The following is a 24,978-nucleotide window of genomic DNA, read 5'->3' as shown; positions in this document are numbered from 1 at the left end:
TCTTCTTCAAAGACATCTTGAAAAGATACAAAAAAACACTGGAAACACTTGACAGTAACAGAGTAACAAACGAGCTATCGAGGATCCCTAGAAAAACCGGAACTGATGTCATCACGCCGACGTAGGCCTAATATGGAGTCGGTGACGTCAGCGGAGCTGCGTGCGATGCCGTGCTTCTGTGACGTTGTCCACGTCGGTGTGTAGAGCTACAAAAGAATTTCCGAATGTTGCTGACGCAGGGGGATATTCACAAGGTGAGGAATCCACTGGCAGATGTATCCATCAGAAACAGGGAAACTAAAGCAGTTTGGTGGTTGTTGTCACATGGGAAGGGGAATAGGAAGACTAGTAAGTTCAGCTTTGACCTGTGGGTCCTCCTCACTAACCACAGCTGTTGTGCAGCAGTGCCAAACTCGTACCTGCCTACTAGATTCGGTTTGGCTTGGTTCCACGCTGATGCGAACCACTAATTTTGGCAGTTGATCCTAGCGGCCCATTGCCGCTCTCCCATGGCTTTTCCTGCCAGAGGGTATCGCTGGGTCTAAACAAACAATGCGGCTCTCCCAGGTGGGTTGTAGCTCTACAACTCAGTGGTGACCTATCCAGCAATCCGCTATATGAGTTGTGCCACACTGTTTCTTCCTCCTTCTCTACCTCCGCCCCTCTTGCCTCCGGCAGTACACAAAAGAGCCAGCGTTCAGTGCCGGAGTGCAGAGGCGCTGCGAGGGTCAGGGGCTTGGGGCAGGGTAGATTTGCTGTCTTGTTGACAAGACCAACGTAGATGCCCAGGATTAGGATGGGACAACAACCAGCCTAGTGGGTGGAGGTAGCGGCCTGGAAGACACTGTTCGAGGGAGGAGACGGTAAGTAGTCCCACAAAACATACAATTTCTCCCAATTACACTAAGCTTTGGAATGTTACTGGGGAGTACAAGGAAATTGCTATCTGAAGACGCAACAAACTTTAAAGCCTCGCTTTGTGAGGAGTAGGATCTCTACTGATATTAGTCCACCACATCTTGCTACTTTTTAACAAGGTATTACCTTTGCCTATATGTGAACAAATCCATGACTCACTCTGTAAGCCATACGCCTTCTTACAGTACCAATTATTCTTCAAGGACTGTATCAGCTGCTGCTGAAATACGAAACTAATGTGATACTACCTTTCTCTCCTTCTAACTTGCGTCCCAAGCATGCGTTTCTTGGGAACTCTACGGCCAAGAGGTGTGAGAGGCTGAATAAAAGGAGGAAAGTGGCTATAGTGCCAAATGCTAATATTCCAAGTTTCTCAGCAAGTAATGAAAATGCGACACTTTCTCCCTTAAATAGCTCCATAAAGAAGTTTGTTACTAAACATTTAAACCTCACCCCTAACCCTGTGCAAGCAGGATAAAGAGGCCCTAGGTCTTAAGGATGCAGTAGAAGTGTCTGTAGAAGGCGATAATAGGCAGCAAGAGTCTAATCTCTAGGAGTTTCACTCTTTTAGTCTGCAGAGGGGCACCACACTTTCACCTTCGCCTTGTCTTGGGCTGCTGGCCAGCCCCTTGTCAGTACGGTGGTCCGATGCCTATGATATACAATCCAACCTGGACCCCCAGGTGTTATTCCAGTCTTAGGAGCTGCAGCCCCAATTATCCATTCTAAGCCAGGCATCGGTGGTGGCATCTACTCACATTTAGCCATCTGCATCTTCCTCTTTGTTGGAAAAATAAGAAGAGCGGTATAATGCAGTCAACAAAGAAGTGTTTACGGCTAAATATAGGGAAATGGGCAAAATGTCCCTCTAGTGGTGCGATTGCTGTGCCAAGGGGTGTCCGGTTCAGTGGGAAACACATTCCAAGGTGGAGGGCAGCATCCCAAGATAGGAAAGCTTACACTTGGATCAAGTTGACAAAAATAATAGCAGCCCAGTGTTTGGTAATGGGAGGGAGACTGAGCCTGTCATCAGTAATGCCAAGGGTAAGAAAAACCCTCCTGTGCTTAAATCAGGTAAATGTGTATGATATTAGATATAGTCTTGAGTGGTATGAAAGCTAAGTAACGGTGCCGGCTAAATCGTTCGAAATATTGGAGACATTTCAAAAGATCCCCTCTCTCCGTGATCTCTTGAGGTGTTGTAACCTATGTGGGGTTTCAGGCCGGGGAGGATGGGAGGGAACTAACCAAAATCGATTTTATCTCACTGCTTATTGCAAATATGGTAGCCGCAGCAGAATAATTTAGCTGGTACGGGCCTGGGGTTAAAGGTTCCCACAGAGGATGAGTCTTTGTTAAGGGGATCCAGTTTAAGTTCACTTAGAAGCTCAATTTCAATCCAATGGGAGTTTATCTTTTCTTACTCCTTAACAGGGAAAATGCAAAGGCCCAGCCTAGAGGAATATAGACCTGATTCACAGCCCCTTGAGAATCTGATAGTTGTTATAACCAACAATAGAAATCTGGAGTCCAGGGGGGGGAGGAACAATCGGGAAAGTGCTCCCTAGAGGGAGAAGTTCTCGTGCAACCTGAGAATCCTGCTATGGAATCTACAAGAGATCGATCAATTGATAAAGGCTGATAACCTGGATCAGACAGTCTATACCATATTGTGTTCCTGCGGGAATCTTAGTTGAGAGAGGTTATAGCCGTTGAGGGCTCTGTGGCTGTAAGCAACAAAGGTAATCAGCGGGTTAAGGACAGAGCTTCTGCAGGAGTATTGACTCTAATTTCCACTAAAGTAACTAAAAAGATAGTTGAGGTGTTCAATGTATCTGGCAGAATACAAATGTTAGTAGTAGATCTATGGGTAAAGAACAAGGCATATAAACTATATATACATCCTGAAAGAATTGTCTGATAGGATATTTAAAGCAATTGAGGATTTTGATCAAACTTTCCAGAAGGTGTTGGGAAAATTCCCAGATGCCATGGTAATTATTGCTGGGGATTTTAATGCATGGTTGGATCCTAGGCAAGTGAATGAAGTGTTGCACGAGGTACTAGAGTGTGTTGGTATCCTTCCTGCGAAGTTCCCAGCAGGTACTATTAAGAAAGAGGCTAAGGTGTTGAGTCAATGACTGACAAATAATGGGTTGTTATCCCTAAATGGGTGCCTTCAGAATGATGTACTGGCAGCCCAAAGATTTAATTATGGCTGCCAAGAATGTACCATTGTTTATATTTTTGTTTCAGCCTAGCAGTACCAATTTAACTTGTATTTTAAAAAAATTGGTAATTTTAGTTCCATTATGCTTTGAGGAACCAGAAGTGATTGCCAAAGTTTAGCCTCTGGGTATAAGCTACCCTCTAAAACTCACAACATGCCTTGATTCACCATATTTTCAGCATTTGGCAGCATACCAAGCTTTGGAATGCCTAGATATTTTTGAGGAGGTGAAGGAAGATAGAATGGAGCAGTTGAGTAAGATTTCAGAAAATTTGCTGGCCTGTATCTGTGAAAATTTAATAAATGTGCCGTGTGGACAGCAGAGGTGGGCACTGGGGAAGCTTGGTTTGATGTAACCTGTGAGAAAGTGAAAAGTCATTTGAGGAGGGTATCGAAACAAGTTAAATGAGGATTAAGTAATGTTTAGAAAAAGGAAATAAACTGTCTGAAAACCCAGTACAGGTATATTCTCAGAGAAAAAACAATGTCAGTCTTTTATTCATAGGACTGATATGATAGAGGTCATTCAGTGGGGAGACCAGCAAGCTTTCTGTCAGAGAGTCAAAAAACCTATCATCCTAATCCGGGATTGCTTGCTTGTATAACTGAGGAGGATGTTTGAGTTTCATACTTGGGAGATTTATATGGCTCCTCACCAATGTCACCCATTATACAGGTAAGCTCCTTGAAGGGTGTCGAGACTAGCTGGTTTTCTGTAAAAGAGATGAGGTTAGTAATTGACCGTATTAAGCTAACTAGAGCTGCAGCTCCAGACAATATTCCAGCTGCATTCATTAAGATTAACAGTGAGTGGTGGGCTACGGTCTACTCTTACTTAATTGGCTGGATAAGCACAATGTTGTGAACCCATAGTAAATAAGGGAAATTGCACACAACCATCCCATTATAGATTAATTAGCCTGCTGGATATTTCAGAGGAACTGTTCTCTAAAATGTTATTGACACATCTGGATGAATTGGTACAGGGAAATAAACTCATCCCTATTGAGCAGGGTGGGTTTTGTGAAGGTCACTCTATTATAGATCACTGCTTTACTCTTTGGGCTATTATTCAGAAATCACAGGCAATCGATCAGAGATTATGCTGTTGTTTTATCGATTTCAGTACAGCTTTTGACACAGTAGCTAGGGGCCTGCTGAGGGAAAAACTCCACAGCAAAGAATCCACCCAATTTACTTAGCATAATTCAGGCTCTATTCACTGATAACGGGGCACAGGCGGAACATGACAAATCAGGAAGATTATTAAAAAGGATCCCAATTCGGAACGGCCTGCATCAGGGATGTGTTCTAGCCCCATCCCTCTTTAGTTTATTTCTGGCAGACCTACAGGCAATTTTAAATTTATCAAAACCTTTCTCTCCTAAAGTAGGGAGGGAGTGCATATACCCTGCCTGATATATTCAGACATCTTGATTCAGTTGGATTTTGCCCAGTAGGATTTATAATGAATGGAAACTGGAGTCTCTGGAAATTTATAGTAAAAGGAAGTCACTGAAAATCAATCTAGAGAAAACAAAGATAACGTTTTTGGGAAACAAAGTCATTAAGTTCAGATGGGTTCTGAACTTTCTTCCTGTTGAAGTGGTGAACCTTTATAAATATTTAGGGCTGGCCTTTTAAAAGAACCTAAATCGGGATCACATATGGGGGGCATTAAATCTAGGGCCATGTTACAACCAGGATGCTCAGTTAAGTTTAATCAGAGGTATGGTGGTCTGTCTCTTGCCCCCCCTTTTGAAAGATTATAAAAAGAAAGTACTTCCTCTCACCCTTTATGGGGCTGAGGTTCTTGCACTTGATTCTGCTTGTAGTTGGGAACCATTGCAGTGTACAAGCGGTTCCCCCGCCTCCCATCGGAAACTATGATACAGGGCTTATGAAGGGAACTGTAAATTGGCATCCTGGCAGCTGTTGGCCATCTCCTGCACTTTGAGGTTTTTTAACAACTCATCTAAGGATGAAGAGGTACAGAAGATCTCTAAGTTATGGCGAGAGGAGATCTATGCCAGTGAGAGGCAGGGGACCAGGCATATCCAGTTCAGGGTAAAAGATTGGGAAACTATGCACTCTGGGGTACAACAGAAGCTTTGACTCCCTATCCAGGTAACTATTGTTCTCACTGCACTTATAAACTATCTTCCCCAAAGACCGGCCCTCTCGCTCAGACTGTTGTTAACATGGCCATGTTAAATTGTCGATCCCTGCCTAAACACGCACAGGAAGTCTATATGCTCTTAGAGGAGCAACAATTGGAGATTCTGTTCTTAACAGAGACATGGCTCTCATCAGACTCTGACTCGGACCTCGTCCAGGCGCTGCCTCCGGGCTTCCTTATACAACATTTGGACCGAGCGAAGGTAAGGGGAGGAGGGATAGCCATAATTCATAGAGACTACCTCTCTTGCCGGCTCCACGGCAGCCCCCTTTCTGACTGCGAAAATGTCTATTTCACCATCCAAGTGTCCCCATGTAAATCCCTTTCGGGAGTCCTTATTTACCGTCCCCCAGGTACTATGGGACAGTTTTGCAGCTCTCTCTAGGAAACTTCAATGGCCCTGGCCAGTACACTTTCCAATTTTATGATCCTAGGAGACCTAAATATCCATTTTGATAATAGTAGAGATAATTCAGCTACGTAATTGTTATTAGAACTAGCAACACCCCAGCTCCATCTGGGGAGTCACCAACCAACGCACTCATTGGGACATCTGCTGGATCCCATTTTTTCGAACACCTCGGATCTTAAAGTGATGGCACCAATTCCGATACCGTGGTCCGACCACCTGCTTATTCCGTTTAGCTGGTGGATCCCGACCACTCCCTGCCCCAGGCCCACTCCCGGCAGACCTACACGCCCTTGGTCTAAATGAGACCCTGACAAATGGAAGCATGCTCTGGAGCTCTCCTCTCCAACCTATGAGGCAGTCCCCATAGTTTCGGACCCCAAGGTTTCCTCGTGGATCGGAAACTCCCCGAACACAGTCCTTCCCAAAAAATCTTCCCTTAAACCACGGGAAAAAAACACCTTGCCCTGGTTTACTCAGGAGGTTCGCCTCCTAAAAAACTTTGTAAAAAGTCTGAAAGGTTATGGAGGAAGGCCTATGACCTTAATAGTAAGAAGGACTATAAACTTACAATTCTTAATTACAAAAAAGCCCTCAAAGCAGCGCAAGTAGTTTTCTTTGAAGAAAGGATAAGAGCTGCCTCTAGCTCGTCAAGAGAAACCTTCCAAATCGTGAAAAAACTCCTAAAAACCCTGGAGCCCCCCCGCCCCGGGGATTCCTCGGACAACCACTGTAATGAGCTAGCAACATTTTTTGATCAAAAGATCCAAAATATCTTGAAACAACTCCCCCCACATTATCCCGCCGACCAACCCAACCTGTCCCCGACACAGTCGCAGAACCTCAAAATAGGACTGGACACGTTTATCCCTATTACCGAGGATACCCTCTCTCCTATTCTACAGTCAATTAAGAGTGGCTCCCCGCTAGACCCAGCCCCTGTGAAGGCCTTAAAACTTGTTGCACTCACCATTCTTGCCCCGATGGTGTACGTGATCAACTCCTCTCTTTCACAGGGAATTGTACCTCAAGGCTGGAAGAAGGCTGTGGTTAAGGCCCTACTAAAGAAACCTAACCTCGACCCCCTGGACTTGAACAATTTTAGGCCTATTTTTCTTCTGCCAAGTATCAGCAAGGTGGCAGAAAAATTCATCAACGGTCAGCTGTCTAACTACCTCGAATCTAGTGAACTACTCAAACCCTCACAGACAGGCTTCCGCCCGGGACAGGGCACGGAGACTGCGATGGTGGCGGTAGTTGAAGAGGCCAGGAAGATCATCGATGCAGGAGCATCAGTGGCGTTGATCCTCCTGGATCTGAGTGCGGCCTTTGACACCGTTAACCACAGTACATTGATCCAACGGCTCAGGGACCTGGGTATCTCCGGACTCGCCCTGTCCTGGCTAAGATCCTTCCTACATAGCTTCTCTTTCCAGGTGGCAGAGGGCAATTACATCTTTAAAGTGACCCCAATACACTGCGGAGTCCCGCAGGGCTCATCTCTGAGCCCTACGCTCTATATGTCACCCTCGAAAAAATTGTCACCCCTTATGGAATCAAACTGCTGACATATGCTGATGACACCCAGCTCGTTGTATCACTAAGCCATTAGGACAATCCTGCCATCGATCTGTATTCCTGTCTTGGAGATATAGCCAGCTGGATGGATAGGTCTCACCTAAAACTGAACAGTGACAAGACGGAGATACTGGTCATGGGCAACCAGTCACATTTTCGTCTGGAGACCTTGCGGCCTCCCTGTATGGGTCCGCCCCAACTCCAAAATCTGACATCAAAAGCCTTGGGATCTGGCTGGATCAGGAGCTTACTCTGAACACCCAAGCAAGGAAAACGGCCGGAGCCTGCTATGGTCTCCTCCGTACCTCCCGCAAATTCCTACCGCTGCTTCCCTTTCAGTCCAGGAAGCTCCTGGTCCAGGGCCTAATATTGTCCAGATTGGACTATGGGAATGCCCTCTACCTCGGTGCACCAAAGAAAGTGACAGCCAAACTTCAGGTAGTGCAAAACACGGCTGCCCGGATTCTCACAGGCGCCAACAATCGCTGTTCGGCTAAACCGGCCCTTAGAGCACTTCACTGGCTGCCAATACTTGAAAGAGTGCATTTCAAGGCCCTTTGTATAACCCATAAAATACTGCATGGGAAGGCCCCACCCATCCTCAAAGATCTCATTGTCCCCTATACAACCAACAGAACCCTTCGATCCACGAACCGTCACCTGACCTTGACGCCCAGGATTAAGAGGGTTCGATGTGGAGGCCGTCTCTTCTCGTATAATGCCTCCAAACTCTGGAACTCACTTCCACTGGACATGCATGCTCAACCCAATGTCCTTTCTTTCCGTAAACTCCTAAAGACCTGGCTGTATCCTTAACTCTTTCTAATCTGTTCTCGCTCGTCTCTATCATTAGCGCTGGGACGCTCACGGGCAGCCATGCGCTCTAGAAATCCTTAAAAATCAACATAAACGGTTAAGCAAGCATTGATTAAGTCAGCCGAGAAAGTACACTGAGCACTAGATATGGTCTACATGAGGTGAGAAGCCTTCCATAAAATTCACACTGAAATCTCTTGGTCAAGATAACGTCCCTCCTTATTGCTTCATACAGGCCCCTGGTAAATAAATAATTGAATTTACCATTAAATCTCACATGTAGCCACAATATGCTAGTAACACCACTTAAACTCCCCCCCCCCCATCTTACCATTCATATGAAATACTGTGCATGTATATATGTTTTTCAACTTAAAAACAATAAGCGACGATCATACCAATTGTAATTGCACGTCCATGCCAACTCGCCTCTCACTCCTCATTTCTATAATAGTCTGAATATGCAACTGTTCAGTGATTAAGGTTACCATCTTTCAAGTTTGCTTCACATCCAATTTCACTGCATACCGAGCAATAGGTAATATTTGTGTAAAACTGCTAAAGCTCGAGCTTCAGATTTCAGAGACTCGCTGCTAACAATAAATCACAGATCTCCCTCCTTCTAAAAATATATGCCTATGTTATTCCCTCATCTCCTCCCCTCCCCCTTCTTTTCTTCTCTTAGACTCTAACAGGCATCTGTCCCAGGCATTACATGTCTGTCCTGAAGATGATTCCAGTACTGTGCTAAAGGGATCGAAGGTCGTCCACTTCTCGCTCTCTGACCCAACCTTATACCCCTCCTTATTATGTGCTAGGGTGTTGTAATATATTTTCTGTTGGCCTAACTGTTGTATTGTTTTTTTGACCATGCTTCGTCAAATGCCTGAGTTATTCCTCTTTTTAAATGTTGTACATGTCCCCTTTTGTATGTTGTTCTTTTAATTCCTTACATTAAACGATCACGTCCAGTTGGACAGCTAAATATACATTTCATTGTATTTCTATATAAAAATATTTTCTACAAATCGTTTCCTTGTTAGTGACCATTGTTCCTGTAAAATAGTCCTTCCTTATTGAGCATAACTAGGTTACATAATGAAATCTTGCGAAAAAAACTGTGGTGTAAACCAATCTTCTCAAGTTCTGAGTTGCATCGAGCGGTAATTGACAGAAACGGTGGCTGTAATCTGAAATGTTCATTGTGCAATGTTCTCATGGGACTGTGCTTTTCATAAAACTGCCCGCATTAAGTTTTTGAGACCCCTATTTTTAAAATATCAAACATATTTTAGGGTAAAAGCAATGGGATTAGTGTCTGACATGCACGTTATGGATGGGTGTACTAGGTATAGTGCATTTTATGCTTTTTATTAAGCAACATTTTATGAATGGACTGGGCTGGTTGGTTTTAAATTGCATGTTTTTAAATTGTTTTTAAACTGCCTGTTTGTTTTCAGAAGGTTTTATGGACCATTGTCCCAATAAACTTGCTATTTCTCTCTCATGAAGACAGTTGCCCCTGCTGTTCTGGGCAATGCCTGCCAGACCCACACACACTTATTATCAAAAAGATGGTTCCTATGGGGGAAGTGCAGACTTGGATTCCCACAGCAATAGTGATGTGAAGAAACTCTTCTGCTGGTTATTTAAGTTATGCGAAAAGTGTGTTTATTTTGTCAATTACATTCATATAATGTAAGACGGTTCATAATAATATGACACAGCATTCACATTTCTCAAAAGACAAGATGCTCCTACAAAGTAACGGCACTGTGAGAGTGAATAAAGAAATTAAAACATGTACACTTGTGATATATACCAAAATATGTACATGTGACTGATTGGGACAGTATGTTGTTGTGAATGGCACTCGAAAACCACAATCAAAATTTAAAACAAGACCACATATGCTATTGCCAACGTTTCAACCCCTTAACACAACTACTTAGATTGAGGTCATCATCAGGACAGACTAAGAACAGAAGACACCAGGCGATTCTCCTAAAGGCAAAGAAACCCACAACCATGGATGTGTCAAATACAGTTTCAAACAGCAAGGAATTGTGCCAACATTTCTTATAGGAACGAATGCCACCCATGTCCAATCTGAAGGTAAAGATTGGATTTTCATTTCAGAAAGTCTCAAGGTTCCCAATCATTCCGGGAAAATATCACCTATATGCAGTTAACGGTGGTTATTAACATCTGTGATCTCTGTGTATAAATCAAGTGAAAGAGACTCCTCAAAAGGGTGGCAGAGAATAAGATATTATATATATCTCTGTGTTCAAAAAATAGAAATGTCCTTTGCAGGAGAATATGCAGACTAGACTGTCTTTGTCTATTTACCAACCCTCTGGAATAACCTCTGAACTTTTTGAATGGACGTGGAGGGGTCAAAAGCTCTAGTAGCATGCCATGGCTCTACTCTCCTTAAAGGTTGAACTCTGTATCTGCCTTTTCACTACAAATGCCGGAGCCATCAAAAGGCATATCCGTGACAGAGGAGTGCATCCACACATGCTGGCAATGCTAATGCTGGTGCTTACTTCCCTCCTGCAACTGGTAGTATTCTAAGACAGTACAGATCACATATTTGGCCATGTCTCGTCCATCATGAGTTGTTTGAGCCAAGAAGGCCCTAAGGGCTTCTAGGACTGCTGCAAAATCTTGCTGTCCACAGTACACGTTTGCAGTGATGCAAGACTCAGACAGCACTAACTAACCACAATGCTAGACTGCCGGATGAAAACATATGCTTGCCAATAGCCTGAATCCTCTTGGACTCCTTATACAGAAGAGTCATGGGGAATGAATTAGGATTCTCCTTATTAGCCGATACCTCAACCACAAATCTCTCTGGAGTAGGATGTTTAGTAATAAAATCAGGATTGCCAAGAGTTGTGTCTGTGATGTTTAGCCACCTGCCTGTTCATCAACGGGCAGCAATAAGGCTTTGAGAAAGGGGCTATCAAGGTATCAGCAAGGGCCTTGTTAAAAGGGATACAAAGTTGGGAGGTAGCTGGCCCAGGCTGTAAGTTTCTCTAGGGATGTTCATTTTGGTCTCAACTGACAGCAGCTGTAAATTAAGGACCTAAGCAGCCCATCACACCACCACTACAAAGTAGGCACTTTCTTCCAATAGTGGTCATAATGGTGAGTCAAATCCAAACTCAGCGGAAATGTCAAGCCCATTAGCCTCCTGAACGTCCATGTAAAAGTTGTCATCCGTAAAATGAGGGTGGAGAGAGCCAGCTCCATCACCATCATCATCACCCCAGCCTGGGTTGTCCCTTGTTCAGAGTCAGAGCTGAAAAGTGCGGTCTCTACTGGTGTGTGCCCCCTAGTAGAAGCACCACTGAATGACAATCAGATCAGTTGCGCTTTTGTAATCTTGCGGTATGACATCTACTGAGATCGGGCTCAAGTCAGATCAATGTCCGACATCGGAATTAGAACTGGATCCTCTTAAGGAGCCAGTGGCATCAGTACAGGCGTTGCAAAAGTAAGGGCCTAAAACAAGAGGGGAAGAATATACTAGAGTTGGAATGTGCCCCAAGTAGGGTCGCAAGGGGTCAGAAATCAATGAGCATGAATTTGCTTGGGGTAACCTGATTGGGAGACCCTGAGCGTCATATGGGCTTGAAGGTGAGCCAGAGGGAGCCTCAAGGAAACCAAAAATCTGCATCATGACCTGCGTAAAGGTCTTAATCTTCTGCAGAGTTGTTGAAGGCCCATGGAAACTTGAGGCACAATGGTCCAGCTGAAGACTTGGATACGCAACTAGAGACTCAAGGATGGGCGACTCACATCATGACACCCTTGCGCCCTTTCCTTGGATTCAGAGAAGAAGAACGGGAATGAATCCCACGTTTCCTTGTATTTTGACATAAACTTATGGGAGGACTTTGAATGGAAAGCTGACTGCTCACTAGTGTGGCGCCTGCTTCTTGTGCTTGTCAACATATAGTTTTGCCTCCTGGATCTGGATCACCTTCAGGTGCATATGGACACATACTTTGCATGACTTTGAGTCATGGCCTGAGCCCAGACACAAGAGAAACCTTGTTTGGGTCCGACATCTGTTTCATGGGGAATAGCTTGGTCAGTAACAAGAGCGGGGGAGGGCTACAGATTTTCCAACAATCTCGCTGGCATATCATGTTAAAGTACATTATGTGACAAGCAGGGCGCATGAAAGGAGCTTAAGGGGCAGTAGAAAGGGAAATGAATGCCGATTGGTTGGGGTACTAAGTGAGAGAAAACAATATTTCATAAAATAACCAATATTTGCAAGACTGATCACTCACGGAGGGCCCCCGTCTCTGATATCTTCGCCCCAAGACACAAACTCCATGCCCAATACAATCCACTGCTTCTGCTATTAAATGTTGACTGACCTGAAGTGAACACTTATGGCTGCCCTTGAGGGTCTCTACTGAGTACCGGGGATTGGCCTGTGCTGGACCGTATCCGCAGTGGCGCTAGGCTCCCTCAAAGCTGAATCCTGCAACCATGCCTGCCTACTTCTCTTCTTTGCCACCAAGCCGCCTCTCTCCTGGCACCTCTGTCCATGCTCACCTTCTCAGCGTACGGCTGGGCTGTTGAGAGCACACATTGTAGGTGCCCCTTCATGTGCTGGCACTCCAGGTCTTTCTAGCAGTTTGCAAATGGTGACCGAGTTCAGGCTGCAGACTGTGTACCTCTTGACTTCTGCTCCTTGCTCCGCCTTGTTTCTGTCCCCCAGTCGTATCCTCACTCATACGGCCCCCACCTGAGCCCCACAGGTCACAGCTCGTCTCTCCCCGCCGCGGCTGCACCACTCGCCCCAGGGGGGGCCGTTGGGGAAACACTCCGCTTCAGGCTCTCCCTGCAGTCGTCGCACCACCCGCCGCGGGGGAACGCTGTTTCAGTCTCTCCCCGTAGCAGCCGCACCACTCACGGTGGGAGGGGGGGGGACGCCGCCGTCTTCAGCGAGCAGGCCCGCAGTGCTCAGACTCGCGCCTCCGTTGCGGGTGCTCCTCCGCTTGTAGAGGGGTCACCGCTCGCACACCAAGCAGTCCACTCCAGGGGCCACACGATCTCAGCTACAGCCCCGCCAGGATTCGGATCAGTCTCACCGCCTCCAGCCGCACGCAGGGTGACGCTGCTCTGCCTACCCCGGCACTCAAGCCTGGGGATCAGCGGCCTATAAGAACGGCTCCTATCCAACGCCGTATCTTCTCCCAGGTAGGGGGTAGGAGAGTCGGGGTTGGGTCCGTGGGTAGGTATTGTTTCCCGGTAGCTGCGTGTTTGTCCTGTATCAGTATACGCCAGCGGGAGAGCAGGATTATTGTTGGATTGATGGTCGGTATGACTGAGCCCGAGGTTCAGGCAGCCATCTTTGTCAAGAGCCAAGCTCCGCCCCCAGGTACGGAAGTCTCTTTCTGGGACAAACTTATGACCCTCTTCCAGCAGCTTCAGTTCTTGTTCAGTCTGTTGGATCGTCCAGACTAAAAGCATCTGGAGCACAGAGCTTGGATAGAGATCGACATTTTGACACTCATATGGCCATTCACCACAGTTTATAAATATTTTGGAAATGTGGAAATATTTTGCATTTTGTTGTCATGTTTATAGCTGGCTTTTAGCATGCATGCAGGAGTAAAAATTGATCTATTTATAAGGCCACTGCCCTCTGTATGGTTGTTTCCGATTTATAGTTCTGTCATAATTTCTTTTCTTGAGATGTTGTATTTTTCCTTCATCAATGAGATAAGCTGATAGTCTTTCAGTGCAAAACTAATAATTGGTATTTGTAAAGCGCAAACATATCACCCTTAAAAGTAGCTGGTGTAAGGTGTACAGTAGGTCTAATATAGTTCAGAGGCTTGTCTGGATGTTCTTCAATTTCCTGAATAATTTGAACGTCACTTCTAGTTTTTGTCAAATTCTAGTTTAAGGATGGATAAAGAAAGAGTCCTTATTTGAGGGCCTTTATTATCCCTAGACTGTCTATATGAAAAGGTTGATCACAAGTAATTTACCCTTTTCTTGGATCACGTCTATGCTCTCTCCCTTGTCCATTTAAGCTTTCGTATGAACTTTCCTTTGCCTAGTCATGATCCTTATAGCAGCTGTTTGACTGCTCCTTTTTCATATCCTTTGAATTTCTCCTTCAAAAATAGACTTTTAGTGATTAAGTTTTCCTCTGTCACATGTCAGAAGCCAGTAACTCCGAGGATGAGTGGAGGACCTGGTCTTATGTGCTAATTTTTCTACTAGATGTTGACATTACATTTCTCACTAAACAAACATTCTGCTTTTTGGGCAGTCAAAGTCTGATGTATGACCCTTTATTTCCTTTTTACATTTGCCCATGTCCTGTTGGTATCTAGTCAAATCCCTTAATGCGAGTGCGGTTGAAAGGTCAATCACTTGTTTGGACGAATCAATGATATTCTTTTCTGAAGACTGTATTAAAGTCTAATACATGTCATTACGCTCCACATGTAACGAAACTATGAGGCCAGAATGTGCCTAAATCTTTGCAATCACAACCACGCGATACAAGCTTTAAAAGCACTCTACAGGCTCACAGTGGATGCCATTAAGTTATAGGTCCTGGTATTGTACATATATCTTACTGAGGGAACTTCCCAGAAGACTTGTGAATGCTGGACCCACACTATTCATCTCCCAGGAATCTATAGTCAGCAACTGCAGACTTAATCAACCATCACACCTAAAATGACCAAAAACTGGAGACAGATCTTTGAGAGTTCAAGTCCTTGGGCTTAGAAATGCCCTGTCACAAACCTGAGAGTGTTATTTTAACATATTGTTCAAGTAAAACTTGAAAACCAAACTTTTTAGATGTGCGTACGATTAAACTTCATAAAGAAAATGGGTTTTAATCTCAAGATAAGGCACCCAAGTTATTCAATCTGACTAACTTATGCCATGTTTACTCAAAGTAAACTATTTTGATAAGAATTTTAGAATTCTGATAAAAACTGAATGGGAACATGCAGCATAATAATTTCAAAATAAGTGAATAAAATCAAATAAGGGGACAGATTGTAAGTAGCACTTCAAAGCTTTTACATATTTCCCGACACTCAGAGTTCCCCAATCAGTCTGATAGGCTCCATGATAATGTATCTTGCTTTCACACCCTGTGATGTAGACAGGAACATTTTGGGCTCGAAAATGCTTATGAAACAGCCTGTTCTATCTATATTTGTATATACTGCATTCACTGCAGTTAAGTCAAAGTTGTGTTTCATTCTGCTGGTGTACCTCCCGAGCTACTCTGGAAGTTGGCTAATGGACACAATGTGGAGTTTCAATAACATGTCACTTGAGAGCTCACTCTCTTCAAATTAACCCATCATATTATGAAAAAAACTTTGAGTTATTCATGCTCCATGGCACTTTTGGTCATATTTCTTACACTACCTCTTTTCAGTATGCAATTTCACAAATGTGAAGAGGAGCTAACTCAAGGGAAGGGGAGGGTCTAAACAGCTGACAGTAAAGGTAAATACAAATAGGACAACCACTATGTTTATCTTATTGTTATGAGACCATGTTAATCGAGGGAGCTCCCTTGCGTTCTATGACTTTAACATTAAAACACTCTGAAAACGGTTTTTATCTTGTTCAGCTGAAACATTCAAGGAGCTGAAAAGTCACAGAGGTTCATATCATAAAAGCTTTAAAAGTGATACTAAGAACAAATGGCTTACCTTTGGTAATACTTTTTATGGTATAAACTAACTGCAGATTGCTCACCTTGTGAATTTCCTCAGGCACCAGACTGGATTCGTAAACTTTAACTGCAATTCTTTAGTGCGTCCATAGGTGGCATATTGCAGTTTTGCGTCGGATCAGTAGGTTCTGGATGTGAGGCTGGGTATAAGGCCGTCACCTTCACATACTTACGTCAGTTTCTTTCTGATCTCTGTCTGTGCCATCATGGAGCAATTGAAATCAAAATTTCAGTGTGTAGACTCAAGATTCCTCACCTTGGAAATAGATAACCAAGCAGTACCTCCTTAGGTGGTAGGTCTGTGGAATGGCTCAGAACAGGAAATCGTGCAGGACAGATTGGGCAAAATGCCTGTTGAGCCTGAGCTGGTTATACAGGCAGTAATCCTTTGTGAACATGTGAAGAGATGCTCATGTAGCAGCCTGGCAAATGTCTGTGACTGGCACACCATGCCTCATTGTAGTGGTATCTGTCTTTGCTCTAGTAGAATGAGTACACAAGCCTTCTGGGGGCTGTTTCTTAGCTAGGCCATAGCAGATATTTATGCATAAAACAACCTATCACAAAATGTCTATCTTCTGTACTGCTGTTCTCTTTTTGGCTCCAGAGAAGCAACCAAAAAGGTGCCCATCATGCTGGTATTATCTGGTGCGATTGGTATGAAAACTAAGAACCCTTTTGGGGTCAAATCAGTGACGCTCTTACTCCTTCATAGAGATGTGAGTTGGAGGTTAGAAAGGCAGGGTGAAGGATAATCCTATAGGGAAGGGTGTAACCACCTTCAGTAGGAACACCGCTTTTGCCCTAAGAACCAGTTTGTCTGAAAAACAAGAAGTGTATAGTTGCTGAACACACAAGGCCTGGATTTCATTCACTCGTCTAACAGATGAGATCACGATGAGGAACACTGTTTTGACAGGCATAAGGGACAACAAATCCCAAGTTTAAATAGAGTGCACATCATGTAAGTGGGAACCATATTTAGGTCCCACTGCGGCATCACAATAGGTGTTGGTGGTATCATGTGGGTTGGCCCTTTCAAAAAACGCATCACAGCAGATGACTGGAAAAGAGATGATTGATCCAGTAGGCATAGAAAGGCCAAAAAGGCTGACAAATAACCTTTTACTGTAGCCACTGCAAGCCCTTGCTAGACAAAACAGAAGGATATCTGACAAACTTGCTTGTAAGGGTTGAACATCATGGAAGGAATACCAGGCAATAAACTTCTCTAAGAGCCCTGAACATGCAGACATAGAGAGGGGCGCCTGGCTGCCAGAATGACACCAAACACTTCGGGAGGAAGACAGAAAGCCATCAAATGTTGCTGCTCAGTCTCCACTCATGGAGCTAAAGGCTCAGGTGCAGGATCTGGCTATGCTACTGTGACAGAAGATTCTCCCAAAGTGGAAGTCAGATTCAAGGACAAATGCTCATGGACAGACCTTCTGAGTACCACAATCTCCTTGCGCAGTCCAGAGCCACTAGGGCCTGTTCATAGCTAATCATTTTCAGCACTCTGGGCAGGAAAGGACAAAAAGGCATAATGGAGTCCCGAACTCCAATGCAGATCAAAGGAGTCACCCAGGGAGCATTGCCTTGGGAACTCCAGCCTGCAAAAGTTTACACACTGCGAATTCTCTGCGGGTTTGAGGCGAGTCAGTCTTCAGTAGCCAGTCATCAAAGTGCCATACCAAACCTCCGTAGATGGGCTGTGACCACCACCATCACCTTTGTGCACACTAACGTGAAATTGTAAAGTCAAAAGGGAGTACGGAGAACTGAAAGGGCTCTTGGCCTTCCAGAAACCACATGTAGGGTCTGTGGGACTGCAGGATGGGAATGTTGAAGTATGCATCCTGCAAGTCGAGAGACTCTAGCCGTTGCTGGTGGATAACTGCTGAGTTGCAGTGGCCTAGCACAGGTCCCGTGAAGGGGCCCCCAAGCTCCAGGAGGGCCCCTCAGCACAGTATTCTGGCAGGAGAGCTCCAGATGGGGGCCCCTCCACGTACCCGGCGGAAGGCCTCCTCAAGTTTCTTTACACCAGTGCCGAGTAGGGCCCAGTGAGCAAGCAGTAGCTTTGCTTTACATACATTTCTGAGTTAGACTTTGCCCTAAACGTTTGAACCTATTAACAGCATGAGCATGAGGGACTGGTGGACGATAAAGTAGAAACTGTGGAGCGGATCCAGGATTAGCATCTACGTACCATGCTGGTGGTGACTGCCCTTCCCAGGCAGTCGGTTATGTTCAGGCCAGAACAGACTGCAAATATTTTACAGTATCTTGGCTGTCAAGGATCAGACATTGTAGGATGTGTCCGACATCCTCTGGGACAGCTGGAAATACATCCACCACTCTGCCCTACAAGATGTGCAAATACTATCCCTGGAGGCACATGGTGTTGATGGATTGCAGGGCAAGAAAGGTACTGTAAAAATGTATTCTGTAAAATTGTCCATTTATTTGAATTCTGTAAGGTGGAGTGGTGGGAAAACAGTTGGGGTTCTGGCAGCTGGAGGATGCCTGTACCACCAAGATCTCCAGAGTTGGCTGTTGTATCAGAAAGTCATTGTCTTCGGGAGTGGACCTGTGTTATCTTGCCATCTGTCTTTTGAACGTGAAAAAGAGCCTGGTTTCGCCCATGGGCCCACATCTAAAAGGGCCTCACTGAAAAGAGGCAGAGGCTACTCAGTGGTAGCTGCCTGGTTAAGATCCTTTGTCAACACGTTTGTCTCTACCTCCTGCTTTGGCAGGTTGAGGTCAAGAACTTTGGCAGCCCTCCTGATGACTGTTGCAAAGGAGGTATATTCTTCCGTGGCCAGCTTACATCGATGTCAGGGGAGGTATCCAACTCACTGGAATCTTGCAGGTCCAAAAAAACATTGCCCTCCGTGTAGAATACATCCCCTTCAACATCTCGATCATAAAACTCTTGATCAGCATCATAAGTAGAAACATAACGTGATGGAGAAGGCAGCGGTCGAGCTTTCGATTCTGATAAAATTATCGGCTCTGGGTCTGGCATCATTGATGTAGGTGTCAGCAGCAAGGCTGTACCCCAAGGCATCAGTCTCGCCACCGGAGATGGCACCAAGCATTGTGCTCGGGCTAGAACCAGTGGTGCCGTACTTGATGGCAGATCAGACCTCGGGTAGAGGTCAAGTGGTGCAGTCTGCGTCAGGACGAGTCAGCTGAAGGGCCTCCAATGAGATGCCACCTCGAATCCTTTGGGGTCCAAAGGTGCACCAGAGGAAGGTGGGGTATCAAAGATGATTATAACGGCCTGCTTCAGACAACACATTTTGTCTGCTTTAAAGGTCCGCTGAGACAGATGAGGTAGAGCAGAATAGCTTGTGGAGTCTGCTACATAGCACAGCTCCAAGATCTAGAGGTACCGGAGGCATCAGACAACTCGGAGTGAGGATAGTGGCGGGACAACGGAGAACTGTGCTTTGATTTCTTGTGTTTCTTTGACTTACATGAACTGGATCTCGACGAGGAGCAAACACTGTATCTGTCACAGCAGTGGGCACATGGCCAAACCCTTGACCTGGTCCAGGACCGCTTGTTAATGTTAATGTTATGGGTGTCTTATATAGCGCTCGGCTACTCCAAGGAGTGTACCGGCGCTTTCTGACCCACAGCAAAGCTACAGAAAAGAAAGAAGGTGAAAAAGATAAAAAACAGACCAATCACTGTCCATAGAGCCATGTTTTCAGACCTTTTCTAAAGGCCAGCAGGTTCGGGGTACAGCGGAGCGACATGGGGAGGGTGTTCCATAACTGGGGAGCAAGATGTTTGAAAGAGCGTCCCCCTACCCTTGCTTTCCTAATAGCAGGGACAATAGCCAAACCAAGGGATTCCGATCTGAGGGATCTTGTAGGTTTGTAGAAGGTAAGGCGTTTCTGGATGTATTAAGCTCCTACTGCATGGAGTGCCTTATGCGCCAGCGTGAGTGCTTTAAAAACAATCCGCTTCCTAACAGGGAGCCAGTGAAGGGAGAGTAACAGGTCCGAGGCTCTCGCTTGGCGGGGTAGGCCAAAAATGGCCCGTGCCGCCGAGTTTTGGACCACCTGGAGTTTTTGTAGTAGGTAGTCCGGAAGACCCAAATATAAAACATTTGAGTAATCCAGCCTGGAACAGATTAGAGCCTGGACCGTCGTCTTCCTATGCGTCAGAGGGAGCAAAGGAAGAAACTTGCGCAGCATTTTAAGGAGACCGTAGCAAGTGCCAGTCAGGCCCAAGATCTGGGACTTCAGAGATAGGCTGTTGTCAATTTTGACCCCAAGGTTCTTAGCCACCAAAGAGGAAGACGAGGGAGGGAACATGTTCACAGGCCACCAATCCTGCCACCTCGGGTCAGCCTGACACCCGAAGAAAAGCACCTCTGATTTGTCAGGGTTGCACTTGAGGCTGTTTTGCTGAAACCAGTCTAAAACAGCCCCAAGGCACCCGCGGATGCTCTCTCCGTTGAACTCAGCACCTCTACCACAGGTGAAGAGGAGCTGGGTGTCATCGCGTATGATATGATCTGAGCCCCGAAAGACTCCGCCAGCACCGCCAGAGGGGTCATGAAGATGTTAAAAAGAGTCGGGCTAAGCACCGACCCCTGTGGAACACCGACCTCCAAAGGCGGCACTTCGGCCGAGTGCGGGGGGGCCCAGACCACCTGTCGGCGACCCGCTAGATAAGATCTAAATAAGCTCAACACCGTCCCTCTCAGACCGATCTTATAAAGTCTGCTGAGGAGACCCTCATGAGGGACGGTGTCGAAAGCCGCCGACAGATCTAACATTACCAGCATAGCTCTTACACCTGAATCCAGTACTTCCTTAATGGCTTCATTTACCTCCAGAAGAGCCGTCTCGGTGCTTAGATTGGAGCGAAAGCCCGACTGGGTGGGGTGAAGCAAGCCATGAGTTACAAGAAAAGTGGAGAGCACTGAATGAACATGCTTTTCCACTATCTTTGCAAGAGCAGGTAAAAGAGAAATTGGCCTATAGTTTGCATGACTCTCGGGATCAAGGCCCGGCTTTTTGAGGAGTGGAACAACCATAGCTTGTTTCCAAACCAAAGGGACAGCACCACTGGTCAATGATAAATTGAGAACTGGATTAATCAGAGGGTTCAAAACCCTCGCAGCCCTAGCCAGAAAAGTAGCAGGGCAGGGGTCCAAGGGAGAGCCTGACTTAAGTTTCAGCAGGAGGTCCTGGGAGATAGAGTCAGAAATAGCTGGAAACTCAGAGAGAACAGGCCTAGACTCAACTGACAAGATCGGCAGATTACTCGGGTTGGTAACAACACTAAGGCCAGAGGAGGGGAAAGAGTCTTGAATCCGCCTAATTTTTGTTGTAAAAAAGTTTGCTAGCGAAATCACCCATGGTTCAGAGAACTCATGATGCACTGCGCTGGCCTTAGGGGTAACCAACTCCTTGACAATAGTAAGGATTTCCCTGCAAGAGTTTGAAGCCGTCTCAACTCTTGCGGAAAAGTAATTCTTTTTTTCGGCCAGAATGTACGCATGATAGATCTTAATAGAAGCCCTATAGGTGGCCTTGGCTTCCGGATCATACTGCTTGCGCCAAAGCCTCTCTGCTGCCTTGCAATTACGCCGGGATAGTGCAAGAGACTCCGTGAACCAAGGCGCCGATGTCCGCTTGGTGGATGAGCGGGGCGCAATAGGTGGAGCAAGCTCATCTAACCGCTCGACCAGCCACTTCTGTAGCAGGTCAAGGTCACTTTCTAAGTCACCTGGTAGGATACAGGGATGCTCCACACAGGCCTGAGCCAAACTTTCAGGAGTCACCCACTGATATGCCCGACTAGGGTGCCTGAAATGGTTGGAATTTACACAAGGTAATTTGCAAGTTCCCTGAATTTGAAAGCAGATCAAAAAATGGTCTGACCAAAGGACAGGGACGGGACAAGCCACAGCAAGAGGAATGGTAGAAAACACCTGATCAAGAGTGTGGCCTTTATTGTGGGTTGGAACAGACAGATAGGGAATAAGACCCAAGGGGGCGGTGATGTCATTGATTTTAATTGCATCGCCGTCCGACTAAGCATCCATGTGTATGTTAAAATCCCCAAGCACAATGCAGTGTTCTGTCTTGAGGCAAAGTGCCGTGATTAATGTCTGTAACTCCTCATAAAAAGACCCTCGCAGACCAGGTGGTCTGTAGACCAGGAGCCCCGAAAAGGATTGATGGGGAGATAGGACAATGGAAAAAGCAAGGGACTCACAACCAGAAATAGGCGCCATAGGAACAACCACACAAGTGGCAGATCTTTGGACCACAATTGCGACCCCTCCACCCCTCCCGATAGATCTATCATGTCTATAAATTACATAATCGGGGGGGATAGCAGTAGCAACATCCGGGTTTGAGGACTCCCCTAGCCACGTTTCAGTGAGCATTAGGCATACGGGTTTTTCAACCGTTAGCAGCTCATAGATGTCCAGAGCATGTCTGCTCAAGGAGCGAGTATTGAGTAATAGACACTTATAATTAGCAATGGTCTTAGAGCTAGAGGCCGTGAGCACCGGGGAAATACCTGGGAGCCATCCACAGCCAGGACAACGGCGTTTACCTCTATACCGCCCAGGAAAGACCGGCTGACACGTGGCCATACCTTTCCTAAGTGTCAGTAGATCAGCCGCAGAATACGAAAGCCTAGACGCTTCTATGACTTCTTCCAGAGTTCAGCAACAGCGAGCTTGGTGGTGCAGTTTCAAATGGCCTTTCAGATAATTTTAGCACAACACAAGCGCGGCTTCATGTTATGAGTAATGCTGAAGCAACATAGGTAGACTTTGTGTCTGTCACCGACATCCGTTGTTGACAGTAATGACATGGTCTAAATCCTCTTGCTTTGGGGTCCAGAATCTGTGCACTGTGAGAGTTTTGACAAAAAAAAAAGTTCTCAGAGTGGGAAAGTTCTGTCAAGAGACAGGACTGCTAGCTACTGATCTGCAGCAGAAGGCGTGAAAAGACAGGAACTAATATTAGCGCACGAAGATGGCGGTTTTGGAGTGGCCCTGACGTCACATCCTGAACTAGCAGACCCGATGCAGAGCGGTACAATGCCTACTGTCGATTTACACGGGAATTCCTATTACATTTTTTGGATTCTGTCTGACACATGGGGGAAAATGATATGATGAGGAATCTGCAGTTAGAAGTCTCAATCAGAACAAAGTGACGTAGCAAGACTGCCTATGCCAACACAGTTCAATTAATTGAAAACTCTGGTTCTAAACAAATGCCGGATGATATTTTGATCTTACAGCCAGAGCGACTTTCTCTTCAATGGATGTAAGACAGTGTAGATGTCTGCAAGATATACTGTTAAAAAATACTCAAAATATATATAGTGTGGGGGTTGGGTCTGCTTAGGGGAGTATTACTCTCAACTCTTGCTATTGGCTGTTTGGTGTGTTACTACCCCTTCTATGCAATGCTTGCGTTGCAACTCAAGAGGGACTATTTTACTATTCAAAAATACCCACTCGCATCATATATTATTTCCTTGTCTATTCCATGCAGAACTCTTTTTAATGTTTTAATCAAGATTCACATTATGCATATTAGAATGTATCATATACATGGACAAACATGCTTCTGCAAAACCTATAGGTTTAAATGTAATAAGACCACAAAGGCATGCACACACACTTTTTGCATACTTATAGAATTAGAGCTAGACGTTCTGGATTTGCAAATGCCTGTTTAGACTGGCACATAGATTGTCTGTTAAACAAGTAGGTGTGTACAAATGTTACCATTTTATTATCTCTCGAAATTAGATAAACTAGAATTAAAGATTTCGAATGTTATAAAATATTTCTATAAATACAATAAACAACGCTGTATAAGTAGTTTTCTCTCTGTCTCAGTTACAGATAAGAAATTGCATACTCCTTTTACCTTTTAGAAACAAGGGATTGCTCTGTGTAAACTCCTTGTTCTTCTGTTGGCCATTAGATTTTCGAGCTTCCACAAACTGTTTAACTCTTGCATCAATAGGATCTTTGAGAAGCATACAGACTTCCTGAAACATACAATGTACACACTAAGTCAGCGCACAACAAGTAAGAAATATCCTCAGAATGCATGTGGATCATGGCTTTAAGGTGTTCTAAGATTTGACACTCACTGATGTGCAACGTCTAATAGCAAATTACAATATAGCTTTAAATCCAGAAATTAGATACATCCACAATTACAGTTTCGTATGGCACTATGAAATATTTGTATTATAGAGAACCTGTCATAGTCACAAAGCAACAGCAATGAATGATCTCTGGAGCAGGCTTAGCTGCACAAAACACAAAATATTAAAAAATTTATATATTTAGTAACTATCAGTAAATATACGCAATGATTGGAATGATCATGCCATGCTATGCGGTCACTGGTGAGTGACGAGTGAGTTTTGGTGACAAGACATGTCCTACAAAAATACTCCTCAGCAATATGTGGGATGAGTCAGTAGTTCTTAACCTTTTGACTTTTGGGGATATCAAATGACTGACTACTGGAACTCAGGGCCCCCACCTAAGCAATTTCTATGATATGAACCTCAAAACAATATGCAAAGCTACAGAAACAAGTATACATTTAACACATACATACATTGTTTAATATTTTATTATATACACAAAAGATATACAAATATCTAAATTTTAATCGCAAGGTTGGACTGTTTCAAGATGTTTGTTTTAAAAGAAGACAAAGCGATACTAACGAGTCGAGCAAATTACTCTGTCTCTTTTGCTCATAATGTATGCTCCTTTTTTATTGGTGCATAATAGTGCTTTAATTAAGGTCCCCAATTGTCCATACAACTGTTTGTTGTAATTGAGCTGCTCCTACAATTCAACTTCATTTTTAGCTTCCAATTTCAAATTCCTTCATTAATAAAGAACATTTTAAAATGTTCCATTTTCAGTTTCAATTTATATTTTTTATGTATATATATATAGTTTACTAATCTACTAATATTATTCAATTTTTGTAAACAGTTGTGGACCTTCAGAGTAGTTGTGGTGGACCCCAGGTTAAGAACCGCTGATCTAAATTATATAC

At 44.8% G+C, this 24,978-nt stretch overlaps 1 protein-coding gene across 1 annotated transcript in view; it reads right to left on the bottom strand.

Moving 5' to 3' along the window:
• The window catches only part of SLX4IP (SLX4 interacting protein), a 616,355-nt gene that overhangs the window by 371,547 nt on the left and 219,830 nt on the right, over positions 1-24,978 (bottom strand). Inside the window, exon 4 of the mRNA XM_086925435.1 lies at positions 23,818-23,941. Within this exon, the coding sequence (XP_086781561.1) occupies positions 23,818-23,941 (124 nt within the window). The remainder of the gene's footprint in view (positions 1-23,817; positions 23,942-24,978) is intronic.

This window comes from Lissotriton vulgaris, chromosome 6, assembly GCF_964263255.1.
Source record: "Lissotriton vulgaris chromosome 6, aLisVul1.2, whole genome shotgun sequence".
Taxonomy (NCBI): Eukaryota; Metazoa; Chordata; class Amphibia; order Caudata; family Salamandridae; genus Lissotriton; species Lissotriton vulgaris.
Note: the sequence above shows the minus strand (reverse complement) of the source record. Positions and strands in the feature narration are given on the sequence as shown.